Source organism: Acanthopagrus latus, chromosome 12 (assembly GCF_904848185.1).
Source record: "Acanthopagrus latus isolate v.2019 chromosome 12, fAcaLat1.1, whole genome shotgun sequence".
In the NCBI taxonomy this organism is placed as follows: Eukaryota; Metazoa; Chordata; class Actinopteri; order Spariformes; family Sparidae; genus Acanthopagrus; species Acanthopagrus latus.
Window position 1 is genome coordinate 17,342,861 of NC_051050.1, and position 15,232 is coordinate 17,358,092.

Below are 15,232 nucleotides of genomic sequence, written 5' to 3' on the forward strand. Positions count from 1 at the left end.
TCTTGTTTAATTGGACCAACTGTCCAAATCCCAGAGAATTCACTTAACTATCATCATAAAACAATGGACGGCATCAAATCCTCACATTAGAAAGGCATGAAACCATCTAATGTTCTGCCTTTGTGCTAGAGAAATGACAATTATTCTGAAAAATCCATTATCAAAATCACTGTCAGTTTTCCTTTGATTCACTAATACGTGAGTCAGATAATCATTGCGGCTCTAATATATAATTCTTGATTCTCTTGAAAATAAAACAAGTAGCATAATGATTGTCATAAAATACTATGCAATGATCGCCTCCACACATTAAGGTATTAAGGCATACAAACAGTTCTCTAATGTGTGTCTGACATGGCTTTTGTAGAAAAAACAAAAAAGAAAAACCCACATTGAAATCCTCAAAATGACACCCACTGCTTCTCCCACATTCCAGGATGTATGAATACATCTAGAATATTTAGTAAGGCTGCCTCCTAAAATCAGATTTTCAATGAGCACAGAGAAGGTTTGCACTTTCAGAAAAGTGTAAACCAGGGGATGGATCTTTGTCGGCTTCGCTAGCAGGATATATTTATGCGTGGTTATTGTCTCAGTCAGTGCTGAGTTTGACGGAAAGACTGAAGTGAGAGATAGTAAAAAAAAAGTAACCGCTCTTACATGTCTGTGGCTTCCATGTCAGGACACGAGCCTGGCCAGCTGCCTGGACGCTACTGTTGCTCTTAATAAAAGAAGTGAGATATCTCACTCCGTAGCAACTTTTATCATTAGCTCCAGGAAAAACAGTCTGTCTAAGCAAGAATTTTATTGATTAAGACCTTTTAAAAGACGTTTTTAACGTCTGCTGGATGCTGTCTGGTGAGGTGTACTGCACATTGCACAGGTATAAGCACACAGATCCATCCAGTGTATGAAGCATTTTATTTTATTCTGTTCTACTTCATTGATTTATTGGAGTATATTTTTATTTTATTGTGTTTTATCTTATCTTATAAATGTACAGCAACAGAGAGAGAACTCATCTCCAGTCAAACATCTATTATCATTGGGTTTGCTTGCTTTTAAAACCTGCATGTGCTCACTATTTTTGGTGTTAAGGTGGTGCTGGTGTCAAAACCTTCACACACATGATTCTACAGTGTGAAGCTCAAACATTCATCTGTAGGGACAGGAGAAAAAAAAAACAAGTTTTGACTGGAGGGGGAGCTATTTCATTTGCATTTTAAACTTCAAAGGCAACGTTTCTGCAAAAAAAAAATTAAAATGCTTGTGGGCCCTTTCATTCAGGGTGGTTTTGTAACACATGAGATCTGCTGAACATATAGAAAATCAACAGTTAGTGTCATCAAGTCTGTGCCATAGTCTTTGAGAAGGAGTTGTGCGCCTAGTTTGAATAAATTATTGTAAAATTTAGGAGTCTGACTGTTACGTTAGACAGTCTCGGCTACAGAGCATTTTCTACCAAAGAGGCACCGTCACTGTAGGTACAGTAAGTGCAGCAGCTCGCTCCTTGATGTGCCGCCGCTGTTGTAGGTGTTTTTAGTGGCTGTGCAGCCACAGCTCTAGCTCGCAGACTGTTCTTGGCAGCAGCTGTCACCTTGCTGCTGGAGCTGTGGAATCTTCCCTGGAGCTGAAGCAGGGCAGCATTCCTCAATGCACCAACCACCACTGTCAGCTGTGCCTTAGCAAGACAAGTGAAGCATTGAGAAAGAGCAGAGCTGACATATTGAATGTCTCTCTGCCGTGCCAAACGAGCTACCTTCAGATGAATGTCTAAAATTCTGCAGTGGAACAGAGGGTTTGTTCTCGAAAGATTAACATTTGATTGGCCGCAGTGTTTACTGCGATTTCTTGGGGAAATGTTTTGAATGTATAGCTGCAGCTTTAAAGCAGTTACACCTGCCCAAATCTATGAATATCTGCACCTCAGAGCTCCAACCACATCCTCACTTATTTACGTTGCTTTAAAGTCGTTCTCAAGATATTTCAAGGCGTTCTCCTCCCAATCTTCTCCACCGCTCATTTATGCCATGTAATAGACAGTTTTTTGACCGCTAATCCATTCGAGGAGACGCGTCGCCATCTTAAGACAGCATTCGCTCTCCATCTCAAATCTCATCTCCATACATCTCAACAATGCAGAGAGGATATTAAAAGCATGAATCAACTGTGGCATTGTTTGATTCGTATGAATTCCTCTGCCTCCTCTGCAAAAAAAAGAGAGAAATTGGATCTCAGGCATTTTATGAAGTTAAAGTTTAAAAGTTTTTTTTTTTCTCCTCTTTCTTCCATGCTTTCCCACACTGCGAGTGCTGAATGAAGCATTTTTCACATGGATAGATATTCTATTAGTGTCACTGTGGTTTATTTATTGATGTGTTGGAGGCTCAAAGTAGGACGAGAAGATGAGCTTGCTCACAGATATTATAGGCTCTTGAGAGAGGGAATGAGGAGGGAAAGAGGTAGGGGACAAATGATGACAGACACCGTTAAACATAGAGGGGGGCGTTGGAAGTCTTGTCTCTTTTCAAGAGAAAAGGATCAACTGCTGCGTGTTGATTGCCTTTCATTAATATTCTTTATGTTTACAGCATATATGCACTTTTTTAACTCATCAGACTTCTCGCAAAGAGAATAGTTGAGGCAGATGAATCCACTTGGAGAGGATAAATAAAGTAGGTTATACTCCCTCCTGCTGTGCAAAGATTTGCATTGGAATAACATAAGTCTTAGATGTGCAGTCACTCTTACGGGTTGAAAACTGGTGCCCAGATCCTCTTGAAACTACCAGAAAAAGTACAAAGATAAGCGGCTCCTTCCAGCCAAGTTAGAATAAAATAATCATAAGAGAGAGTATTGAAGCCTGGACACATATATCCACCATAAAATTCATAATTTTCTCAAGAATAGATGTATACAGAGATAATTTACTTAAGTCAAAGTACCAATACAACAATGTAAAAATACTTTGTTACAAAATCTGGCCAACAGTATTGCCACAAAAATGTGACTGCTCAGACCTGCGAGAGCTGACCAATAGAGGGATGCAGTGATAGAGCACTAGAGGGAAGCACTCGTAACATTATGATTAACAGCAGGTTCTTCTCGGTTTCTTTGCCCCTCTTTTAGACCCATCGTACCTGGAGCCAGCGGACGTTCGTCAGCAACTTAGTCATTACCAGCTGGCCTCCCGCAGTCAAATGTCTTCCGGCTCAACACCTGGTGGCTCAACAGTGGCTGACAATCGACCAGACGGCGTCCTCACTTGCGAGTTCTGCGAGTTCAGCTCCGGGTACATGCAGAGCCTGCGTCGGCACTACAGGGACCGCCACGGTGGCAAGAAGCTCTTCAAGTGCAAAGACTGTTCCTTTTTCACCTGCTACAAGTAAGGAGAGACAGAGAGAAAGAGGAAGGTGTTGTGTGTGTATGATATGTGTTGTTCATGTGAGTATGAAGGCTGTAACATGCAAGACAGATCAGCAGTTCAATGATCCTTCTGTCCGTGTTTGAATCCACGTCAGGAATAACTTCACCATGCACGTGGACGCCGGTCACAACAACAACATACCTGACGACCTCCCTAAAGATCTGCGCTGCCCTCTCTGCCTCTATCACACCAAACACAAGAGCAATATGATTGACCACATTGTCCTGCACAGAGGTAGGGAGGCTTTACTTCTAAAGGAACAAATTTATTAGTGTAAATATTTGATTTTATGAGGCAGTGATGATGCTTTGCAGCCGTGTTAGCATCAGTGTGTTGACACTTCCTGTAGTTCTTTTCACCAAGAGTTGGTAAGCAGACATTCTTACAGAGCCAGGCTAACTGTTTCCCCCTGTTTTCATTCTTTATGCTAAGCTAAGCTAACTGTCTCATGGCTCAGATTTACCACACAGACGCGAGAGAGGCATCAGTCTTCTCATCAACTTGCATTTTAGTTCATTTCTCAAAACGTCAAAGTTAATTGAAGTGCTATCACTATTGAATGGAAACCTCAGAACTCGAGTTATGAACGTGTTTCCTAACAAACTGAGCTCCTGATGCCATTGACCTGCACCCTGCATTATATGATAAGAAATGTAAACACAATTTGAATAGGTAAACAAAAGTAAGATTAAAAGTAAACAATAAGAATGAATTGTTTATTGAATCATTAAATTGTTGCCTGCAGTGTACTTAAAGCAAGCACAGAGAGAAGGAACTGATGTGATAAGTCGATCGCGGGTGTTGGTTGTGTTGTGAGACTATCACGAGTTTGGTGGGGAAATGTTTGTGCTGAAAGTGAGAAACTACAAAACTGTGAATACCTTTTTCTGATGACAAATAGCAAAGTTATATTTCACCTGCTCCTCTCCCTTTTTCAACCTAACAATCCTCTCACCTCGCTCCTCTTTGTCCTCCAGAGGAGCGCGTGGGTCCGCTCGAGGTCAGCCGCTCCAAGCTGTCGCGACACCTTCAGGGCCTCGTGTTCCGATGCCACAAATGCACATTCACATGCTCCAGCGACCAGGCCTTGCAGCTGCACCTGCAGAAGCACGCTGAGATCAAACCCTACCAATGCCAGCTCTGTTATTATGATAGCAGTCGGCGGAGCCAGCTGGAGGAGCATCTCCGCCTCGAGCACAAGGTCGGTAAAAAAATCCACGTTTGACGCATATAAAGTTGGCAGTGACCACATTTAAATGGACGTATCATGTAAAATTAGCAAGAATCTGGCCATGGCCCTCATTTGGCAGATGAGGTTAAAAGTCTCATTTAAGATGGCTTATTGTTAGAACAGGTTATAATAATGCATCTGCTCAGTAGCTGTAACATGAGGTGTTTACAGCTTATACACTCTATAATTTCAAACTGTTTAATTAATTCCACCATGTGGCTTTATGGCAGGTAATCATAAGGCCAGTCTATATTCCAGCAATATCATGTTGTTATGCCAACAACTCCTAAATCAAACGTGTCCTCAGTAGTCAGTGGCTGAATTGTAAAAAATCAAATATCCTGAAATTATTTGAATCCCAGATACCTGGGCCTTTCAAAAGAAATGATGCAGTATTAGATTTTTTTTTATTGTTGTTGGTGCAAAACTTCAAAAGAAAAACTCAAAAATTCTTTCAAAAAAGACTTGAATAAGTGTTGGCTTTACAAGTAGAATAGGTACAAGGACAGACAGAGAAAAAGTCCTCCACATATAAACTATAGCTGACGCAGCATCATGTTTTGGGGTTGTTCGGACGTCCAACCAGCCCATTATTGTGAATGTGATATCTCACATAGTTTTTTTACTTTCTTTAAATTTGGTACAAATGTCCGCTAACACTCAAGGATGAATTGATTACATATTTGTGGTCAAAGGTCAAAGGTCAAGGTCACTGAGACTTCACACCACACATTTTTGGCCATAACTCTAGAATGAAACACGAGGCCAAAAGGGATCAAATCATGAAGTTCTGACAGTTGATAACAAAAAGGTCAGAGGTTAAATGCACTGTGACATCATAATATTCTGTTAAAAATGTTGCCCATGATTCAACATGATAGCTCTGAAACAAGAACTATACTGACTATAGTTTTGTATTTACATCTATTTGATCTGATAACATGTGCCTGTGCAGATTATCTTTTGACATTTATAAATTCTGTTTGTAGCTTGAATGGCTCATTTTAGGATGTGGTTTATAATTAGAAGAGCTCATTAACCTTAATTTGTTTGGACACTGAGAGGCGCTGCTGATGTCCTCTGACCGGTGGGTTTTGTCCCTGGCTATGCTTACACAAATGGTAACAATGCTGTTTAATTGGAGTTTGAAATAAAATGAGTAGACATGACTTAAAAGGTCCAGAAAGGAGAATAAAAACAGTGCGCAAATATTTCTCATACTGGATGAATTTTACTGGAGCAGGTGTTTTCACTGTTCGGAAGCCTGGGAGTATACCCCTCCGCAGGGAGTATCCGAGGAGGGGATTGCTCATAAAGAGTGATGTAATTTATGACAAGATACATAACCATGTGTGGGTCTGATACTGTCATCAAAATCTGCCATCATCTTTGTTAGAATAGTTCTGTCTCAGATCACTTTTACTGACTAATGATCTCATGCTGTCTCGTACAGTATACAGATATATTTCTGTCTGTTGTTGTACTTCAAGCTAATATAAATTTAATCAGCCTCAAAACATAAAGTGTGCTGAAAGACGAGCTTCTGCTAAAACATTTGCTTAGTTTTACTGCAGGTTCAATATCTTGTATCGACGGGGTGTGGATTTGTGTTGAACCAAGATCAGAAACAGCAGTTTTAATGTCTTAAACCAGTCGTAAAATCTGCATGCAAAAGGGTCCACAATTTATAATTGTGTGGTTAATAGTAAATATAAGAATGCAGATAACAAGAATAGTCTGCCTAAAATTCATGTCATGAGGTTTTAGTGGCTGTTCACTATATAAAAAGCAGAAATAAAGACCGAAACTCACATAAAGTTTAGTGCTATATGCAAATAATGTTTCCACCCTTTCACCCTGTTGAGGCGTCAACAAACAGCAGAAGAAAAGAAAAGAGAATTTCTGAGATAAATCCTGCTCAGATCATTTAATACCAAACTGACTGATACCTCCTCCTGTTTCCCACCAGGTTATCCGCAACTTTGAGCTGATGGGCCGGGTCAACCTGGACCAGCTTGAGATGATAAAGGGACAGGAGAGCAGCGCAGAGGAGGAGGACGAAGAGAGAGAAATGATGGCGATGGAGATGGGGATGGGGATGGGGATGATTGGAGATGGAATCATGGCTGTTGCAGAGGAGCAGGACGAGGAGTACTACGACATGGACAGAAGGCGGATAATGGATGACCTGGAGCAGGAACAGAGGGAGATGGATGATGAAGAGATGGAGGACAACATCAAAGAGGAAGAGGAGGAAGAGGAGGAGGAGGAAGAAGAGGAGGAGGAAGAGGAGGAAGAGGAAATCAAGGAGGCGGAGGAAGAGAGGCCTGCCCTCCAAGGTACATACAGATGAGGTTATACAGATGTGTGTCACTCTGCATATTCTGATATGAGTCATACAAGGTATTTATTTCTATAGCTACATGTGCTGAAAAGTCATTTTCTGTCTTTCTGTTCGAAGCTTATCAAAATGCGTCCTTTTAAGACAAATCAATGGGCACATCAGTGAGACGTAGCCTGCTGTGTAATGAGTATTGTGTTTTAGTTGTGTCTTCATGAGAACTGTGGGTCTTTCAAGAAAGCCAAAATCTCAGTGTAATTCTGAATTGATTTTCTCATGTCACTCTCCAAGCTTATAATAAACTGAGTCACTTTACTGCTATCGGTTGCTCACTGAAGGAGAAAGTAGATTTCATACCAGAATATTACTAAAGTTCCACACTGAGAACCCATTTAGAGTCTTCACTCTGCTGTGATTGGTGTGTATTTACGTGTGCAATATTGATTTCCTGTGAATAGAGCACTGAATATGTCCATGAACTCTTATTTCCCAGAGGTCCTTGCGTCTCCCACCAGCAGCATCAACAGCAGCTCTGTGCCGAGCGCTGTCGAGAAGCGCCTCCCCTGTGAGTTCTGTGGCCGCTGCTTCACCAACAGCCTCGAGTGGGAACGACATGTCCTGCGACATGGCATGTAGGTCATCTTTTCAGATTTCTCGTCTTCCTCTTCTTCTTCTTCTCTCTCTCTCCTTGTGTGTGAGCCTCCTCACCTGGCTCTCTGGTCTTTGTGCAAACGATAGACAATAGACAGTGTTACACAAGGTGAGGAAGTGCTGCACTGCAAGGAACACTTTGAGCCATGTGAGCCTTGCAGCATGGCTCCATAGATAGTTGAATGGATAGCCATGAAATCCGGTACACTCTGTGAAGCAGGCTGGTAAAGTTGAATGCTAAGTCTTAGTCATCGTCGGGAATGAAGAGATGGCAAGATTTGGCCAGCTGGGAGCTTAGTCCACAGTATGTACTGCAAGGCTTATAAGGAAGTAGGAACAGGTGCGCAGGTGGGCGAGGGGAAGACAGTTGATCTGAATGGCATGAACACAGGCTTTACTGCAGGGCAGGAGGAAGTGGCAGGAGAGTTTATGGACGGCAGCGGCAGAGAGCAGTTAGTAGGTGTGGCACAAGGATCAGGCTGACGCTGGAACTTGTTGAATCCTAATGACGATCACTCGACTGTTCATTTCTGCGACTAATGTGAACCACTACATGGTTTGGTACACAGAACATTTTGTGATAAAGTGTTGGGAAAAGGGCGGGCACTGTCAACCTCTATCATCAGCTGACTTCAGCCAATCAGATCAACAGTAGGAGAGCATTACCACCAGCAGGAACCTGTTGGTAAATCAAACTCTCACCCGAGCCAACTGAAAAAGCAAAAACATCTTTTCCATCAAGTCTTCAGTGTTTTTTATTTGCTATCTTCCGATTAAACATATCCTCCAGTTCTCATGTAACTGATGCTATTGCAGCTACACTAGCCTCTTGAGGAGCCGCCATTGTCTTTTCAAACAGACAGTGGCTTCTCTTGCTGGGCGCCACACCTAAACCACGCGCCATAGCTGCCAATAGTTTCTCAAAGGATGCTGATTGGTCCAACGCTGTGTTCACCGTGTTCAGCCACAAGCGCATAGCTTGACGCCTGGCAAGATGGAGCAGAAAGGTCATGTGACTTCACAAGGTAATCTTGTGCTTCCATGATGTTAAGGTTAATAGCAGTGTCATGAAGTTTGGTTCAGAAAATCATGTTCCCCAGAGGATGACCTGTTATCTGTCATTCATGACCAGATAATCAGATAACTGCAAAACCAGTGGTGGATTCAGGCTGTTTGAGGCGCAGAGGGGGAAAAATTAGACACACAGATTTAAAGTAAAGAAACGTCACTTCACCATGTTTTGTCCACTGGATGGGTACCCCAGAGGGTGCCATCATGAAGGATGATACTACCATCTGCCTCAGCTGTACTAATTGGCAAAGATTAGCATGCATACATGCTAATCAAAGATGGTGAACATGGTAAACATACATACTAAATGCCAGCAGTATAGCATTGTTGTTGAGTGCTTGCTAGCATTTAGCTCATAGCACCGCACTGTCTCCAGCATGACTGAAGACTTTTAGTTTCTTTTCTGTGTATCTGCATATTTAAATTGTGCCTCCTCTTTTGTTAGTCCTACAGTTGTCCATACATGTCCACAGGTTAAAAACACCTGTTTCTGATTCATTGTCAGGATGGTAAACAACAGCCGGATGGAGACCAGCACCACCACCTCAACCGAGGCCTCAGCTTCATCTTCCACCAGCTCCTCCGTCCCGATGGATGCGGGATTGGACCTGTCTGGCGTCAGAAAAGAGGACACTGATCTATCGCTTAGAAGTCAAAGCCAGTACGTGGATGACAAAGAAATGCTCGACACCAAAAAGGATCAACAGTTTGGTTGAACTGATTGTGGCCTCTTGGGATATTGTAGAAACTGATAATATTGGGTAGAATCAGCACTGAGTTGGATCTTTAAAATAGGACTTCAAAGGAAATGAAGAGAGAAAATGAAAAAAAAACAAAACAAAAGACTTCTTATGAGTTGGCGCATTACTAGATTTTAGGTGTTACATATTTAAGTATTAGGTTGTGCTGCATAAAACGGCTGAGCTCTTTAAACGGGCAGTCCCCTAGGACAGATCTTAATATATTGGTAACCAATAGTGAACAGAACTCTTTATTGCTGACATTCTGGTCAAATCTACAGTGAAAGATCCCACCTAGAGAAAGACGAAGCTATTTATGAAGAATGTTGTCCAAAAAATGATGAACTAAATTTAGCTTTTTATTATTTGAAGCACCTTTTACACCCCCCCTTCCCCCTGCTCATCCAAAACAGGGTTACTGTAAATTTACCTACAAACGGAACAAATGAGATATGAAAGCATTTACGACCATGGCCCCACTGTAGAGCTACCCTTTTCTTCTTTCTTGTCGAGACCTTTTTCATGTTAGCCTCGTGTTTAATGTGTAGAAGTATTCCTTGAGGAAGAGTCGCACCTTATCTATTTTAGTGGAATCACAAATCATGTTTTCTTTGTTTGTAGAATATGAAAATTTCCCCCCCTAAATGTTTGTAGCAAATTGCTATATTTTATGTCCCCTTAATATTATACTACGTATAAGCCTTCAGCCTGTGGCACCCCTTCGCATTTTGACTGTAATATTTTATTGTCCGGTAATTTCACTGATGTGTTGAAATCATGGATATAACTGTTGAAATCTCCCCTCCCCTGTAGGATATGTTGTTCATCGTCCAGGTCAAACGATATCACTCTGCAGATAAGTATAACAATCTGTCATAACTGTATCCATATTACATAGGTGTCCGTTAAAGCTGAGCATTTGCAAGCGCTACCCTGGAACATGACTGCAGGTTTTAACATCAGTGGTGTGATATCATCAGTCATCATGGTCACTTGATTACACTTGTCTTTTCAGTGCAAAACTTGTGATTGAATGTGACATAGTCCGGCTCTGTCCTGTAGGCGCATCCCCGAGTGATTAGATAAATGATAAAACAACCACCCAGGCTGAGTGTTGAAGCCAGTGCCCAAGTGCCTTAAAAATGCAGATATCCACTAATCGGATTTAATGAATTTGAAAACAAGGAAACCAATCAACTTCTCTCTCAAAACACAGCTTTTTCCCACAAGAATTTATGACCTCAACAGCCAATTTCGATTCTCTTAATGTGTGCATTAGTGGCAACTTGGAAAGTCATTGTTTAATTAAGATCAGATCAGATTAAATTAGATTTGACTCCATTGTAATTGCATAGTAATACCAGTGCAAAGAAAATGCGGTTTAGAAAAATATAGATGTTTATATTATATTGACCTCTGGTGTTGTCTGGCCCGCTGCTAATAGCTTTGGTTTATTTGCCAGCGCTTTGGAGATTTTCTGTTGATTCATTAGAAGTGAATGAGACTTTATTTGTTAAACTCGCAGGATTGAAAATCGTCTGTTCTTTTGATCAAAATTACTTTTCCTCTCTTTACAAATAAACCAAACCTGCGACCCCTCGGGCTGAATGTAGTCATTTCACAGCCCTATTCTTGCCCTTTGATTAGTTTGCTACTCGGCCCAGTCATTAGTTATGTCCATTGCCAATTACAGAAATACCTCTACTCCAATTTTTTGTGAATTCTAGTTTCCTGCAGTTTTGTACACATAACGATCCTTTTTCATTTGTGAAAACCAATCAAGTGAAGAGAAAATAAAAAAGTGCACAGTTTTAACATATTTAAAATGAGAACTTTACAGCTCAGATGAAAAGGTCAGGCACCTTTTTCTTTCCCTAAACCTGATCCTTCTAAAAACAGTGGTTGAACAGGCCTGAAATAAGTCGTCCCTTTGAGAACTGTTGACAGTATTTTCTGTGTGTTGTGCTCCGTTATCTTGAGTAAACAGCTGTGTTGTTTATGGAAAGAAATGCTGCTAGTGACTTATAAGTGTTTTTATTTTAATACTGTGAGCACCACAAATGAAACTCCATATGATAGACATATTTGGACCCGCGTTTGCGTGATTGACAGATGTCTCTGCCTTTCATATTCAGCCCTGGTGATTACCACTTCGCCTAAATTCAAAAACCTTTTCTCCCGACAGGGAAACTGCAGAAAAACCTACAGATCCAGTTTTGATGTGACGAGATTATCACGATTACTGAAAAGACAAGTCTAACCAGGTCAAAAAACCCTACAACCATACTATCTATATCTATATATATCTATATATATATATATATATATATATATATATATATATATATATATATATATATATATATATATATATATATATATATATATATATATATATATATATATATAATTTGCCACTGGGACTGTATGTTGAAGATCGACTTATGAAAGGTGACTTTAAACCATTTAAATTCTCATTGTGTATCGACACAACCTGCATTTGTGTGCTTCTTTTTAGATGCAGTCGTCACGTTATCGTTGATACTGAAAAAAAAGGCAGAGATTGTATTTGTTGGAAGTTGCTGCTTGAATGCCCTAAAGCCTTATAAGATAATAAATAGCAATTAAGTCAAAATTTATGTCCAATTCCAATAAAGACCAATAAGCAACACTGAACAGTCTGAAATAAAATGGCTGATGAGTACAATATCGAATTAGTGGAGGAGGAGCACGATTAATGTAATTGTGTTCTTGGTACCAAACTATTTACCAAGCCTGCTGTGTTTGCTGCTGTGATTGTCCTTCCTGAGCATTGAACCATTGACGGGAAATGGGAAAATCTGGGTTCGGACTATAGGAATAATGGAATTAGAGTTCTAATGGAACCCAGGAGAACTACATGTTTGCAGCCATGTATAGAAAAACAAAACTACTTGTTAAGTGTTTGAACTGTGGTGTTTCAGAAAGGATACTTTAACCCTTTTTTTTCCTTTAGGTGTTCTCATTTCTTAAAAAAAAAAAAAAAAAAAGAAAAAAAAAGGAAATTTAAAGATGATAGCTAACCCTCAGGGGCTTTTTGAGTCCCCCAATCCAACATTATTACACTGTCGTACAATGTCTGGTTACAATGAAAAATATCTCCTTTTTTTGTACTGTAATGGGAGTGAGCAGATAGGAGGAGCAGTGTGGTTGTACAATATTTAAACACGTGAAGGAAAATGGCGGCAAGAGCTTTTATTGTGAAGGAGGAAAAAAAAGATGGCAAACTAAGAGAAAGGAAAATATTTGTTCCTTTGGGGGGCATTTCCTTAAACTGCTTGGTCCTTTTTTCTGAGATTGGCCACCGTCTGGGTTCCCAGTCAACCGATAGATCCCTCTGAGATCTAGCTGACACTCCAGTATCTTCTCTCCACGAACAGTGAGGGCATCGGCTCACTCGCTCCTTGCCCTCAGTCTACCCAGTCAACAATTGGTGGGAATGTAGCAAACCCCACTGAACTCCTCAGTCCTTGTGAAACCTGAGAAACCGTTTGAGTTGGTGCTGAATCTCAAAGCCCTTTTTTCTGTTTTTCAGGACCAGCTTGTAGCTTTTTTCAAAGTAAAACTGTTGTTGTAGAAATAAGCTTTGTAAGGCAGCTTGTTGCCCCGGAGCGAAAGCCCAGTGCGAACCCATAACGATGATGAACTGGGCCGCTCGGGTTAATGAAGCTGTCAACCCAAAATTGTTTGTCGGTCTGTGATCATTTGAATAGAAAATGACTTTGATTCCCTCACTGTGTGCAGTCTCTAGACTGCGATACTCCCAGTTTACCCAAAGTTACGCCCCTGCTGACAACACACTGGATACTTGTATATATGTTTGGTTTGTTTCTGACGCATTTCTCTTTTCAGACTGTTGTCTCCATAGTTTGACACTAGAATCTCTCCTTCTTGCCTTTCTTCCCATATAAATCTGATTACCTGATGGTGGGTTGTGATGTTGCCTAGAATGATTGTTTACAATTTTATTCCATTTATCTCTGGATATTCTGTAAATATTGTAATTCATTGTCTTTTTTTAACTTGATAATAAAGTTATCAGATAACGGTTCATTGTGTGGATGTCCTCTTTGAATTGTGTCAGGGCTTTTAAGTGTGACTTTTCCTTGCTTAACGCACAGAAGTTGAGGGTTAAGACGGACCAACCCAGTGATTTTTCTATAGAACTGTGGGAGGCAGATGCCCTTTTACCTTCTGATATAACATTTTATACATTTTATGCAGACTTGACACACTTGATATCACAGATATAAGAACTTCCTTATAGCTTTCTCTGCCCTCTCAAGTGGCACATATGTCAAAGTACCAATATTTTCCAATAAGCAAGCTTCCAGAATAGCAAAATGAGAATAGGGTGTTAGTGAAAAGAACATTAATGCATCTTTCTTGATAAAAAAAAAAAAATATTGTCAAACTTTATCAAATAGTGTGATTACTTGAGGTTTATGTTGGACATTATTATACATTTGAATAACCCACCAAATATTCTCCATTCTAATGAAGGACATTGAGACAAGCATCCATTCACGTTTTGTGGCTGATGTCTGTTAGGAGGCTCCTCAAAAGGCCACGAGGAATTGGTAGTCATCAGACAGAAAAAAAGACCATTTGAGAATCGGGGCAAACCAAACACTGGCCAGAGAGGGGCCTTCCCATTTACAGTTGACCCCATAGAGGAAGATGAGTTGAGGTGTGTTCAGTTGGTTGCAGTCTGTAACCTCAGATCATGATGCCCCTAAATCCTTCACTCTTTATGGATTGCCATGAAATTTGGTCGACAGTTTCTCTCTGGAGAGGTGATTGGTCATAACCTGCTATTTGGTCCAGCACCATCTTTGTTTTTTACAGAAAACACCTCATGACAATGCACTTAGCTAATTGGCACGTGGTGAATGGACTTGCATTTCTATAGCGTTTTTTCCAGTCTGCTGACCACTTGAAGCGCTTTACAACAGTTGTCACACTCAGCCATTCACACACACACACACTGATGGCAGAGGCTGCGATGCAAGGTGCCAAAAAAATTGGGGTTCACTATCTTGCTCAAGGATACTTCCACATGGTACTACGAACCAGCGACCTTCAGATGACTGGACGACCAGCTCAACCTCCTGAAATACAGCCACCCCGAAGCATGCTAACAAACTAAACCAAAATGATGCACATGGGAAAAATGACCCTGCTAAACTTTAGTTAGCGTTGTCATGGTGAGCATGTGAGCACACCACCATGGGCTCTTTGTCTTGGTTTATTACCATTACTTTCGATTTGAAATTGTGCCTCCTCTGTCATTAGTCTTCTGCTCCTCCATAAATGAAGGTAATATTATGATGACTAACAACAGCTGATGGACACCAGAACCACCCCAGCCTTTGCTGGCAACACTCAGTGGAAACAATCTGATAATGAAAGTTAACCATGCACTTTGTAAAAAAAAATCTCTTCATGGTTATCCGCTCTAGCTTTAGTGCAACATGTTTCCCATTCCCAGTGACACACAGGATTTCCTTTGTAACGTGTCCGCAGGGCCCCTTGGAACAACCAATAATAGTCCCGGCAGCTTGTCCACAGGAAATAGCTTCGGGCTGAGAAGGCATCTCAGTGGCCTTCACTTGTGTTCCACCCTTCCACCCTTCTGTTGCTCTCTCTCTCTTTCTTTCTCTGCTGACCAAAGCCACAAACCTTGCAAATGCCAGTCGTGCGGGTGTGTTGTGTTCGTCTTTGTGTGTCAG

At 40.9% G+C, this 15,232-nt stretch overlaps 1 protein-coding gene across 4 annotated transcripts in view; it reads left to right on the forward strand.

Annotated features, from left to right (window-relative positions):
- The window catches only part of znf462 (zinc finger protein 462), a 53,054-nt gene extending 41,994 nt beyond the window's left edge, over positions 1–11,060 (forward strand). For all 4 annotated transcript variants that reach the window (XM_037117020.1, XM_037117019.1, XM_037117022.1 and 1 more), the window contains 6 exons: positions 3,130–3,385; positions 3,522–3,661; positions 4,405–4,628; positions 6,628–6,997; positions 7,493–7,631; positions 9,227–11,060. In XM_037117020.1, the coding sequence (XP_036972915.1) occupies positions 3,130–3,385; positions 3,522–3,661; positions 4,405–4,628; positions 6,628–6,997; positions 7,493–7,631; positions 9,227–9,437 (1,340 nt within the window). In that variant the 3' untranslated portion in view covers positions 9,438–11,060. The remainder of the gene's footprint in view (positions 1–3,129; positions 3,386–3,521; positions 3,662–4,404; positions 4,629–6,627; positions 6,998–7,492; positions 7,632–9,226) is intronic.
- The last annotated feature ends 4,172 nt before the right edge of the window (positions 11,061–15,232 follow it).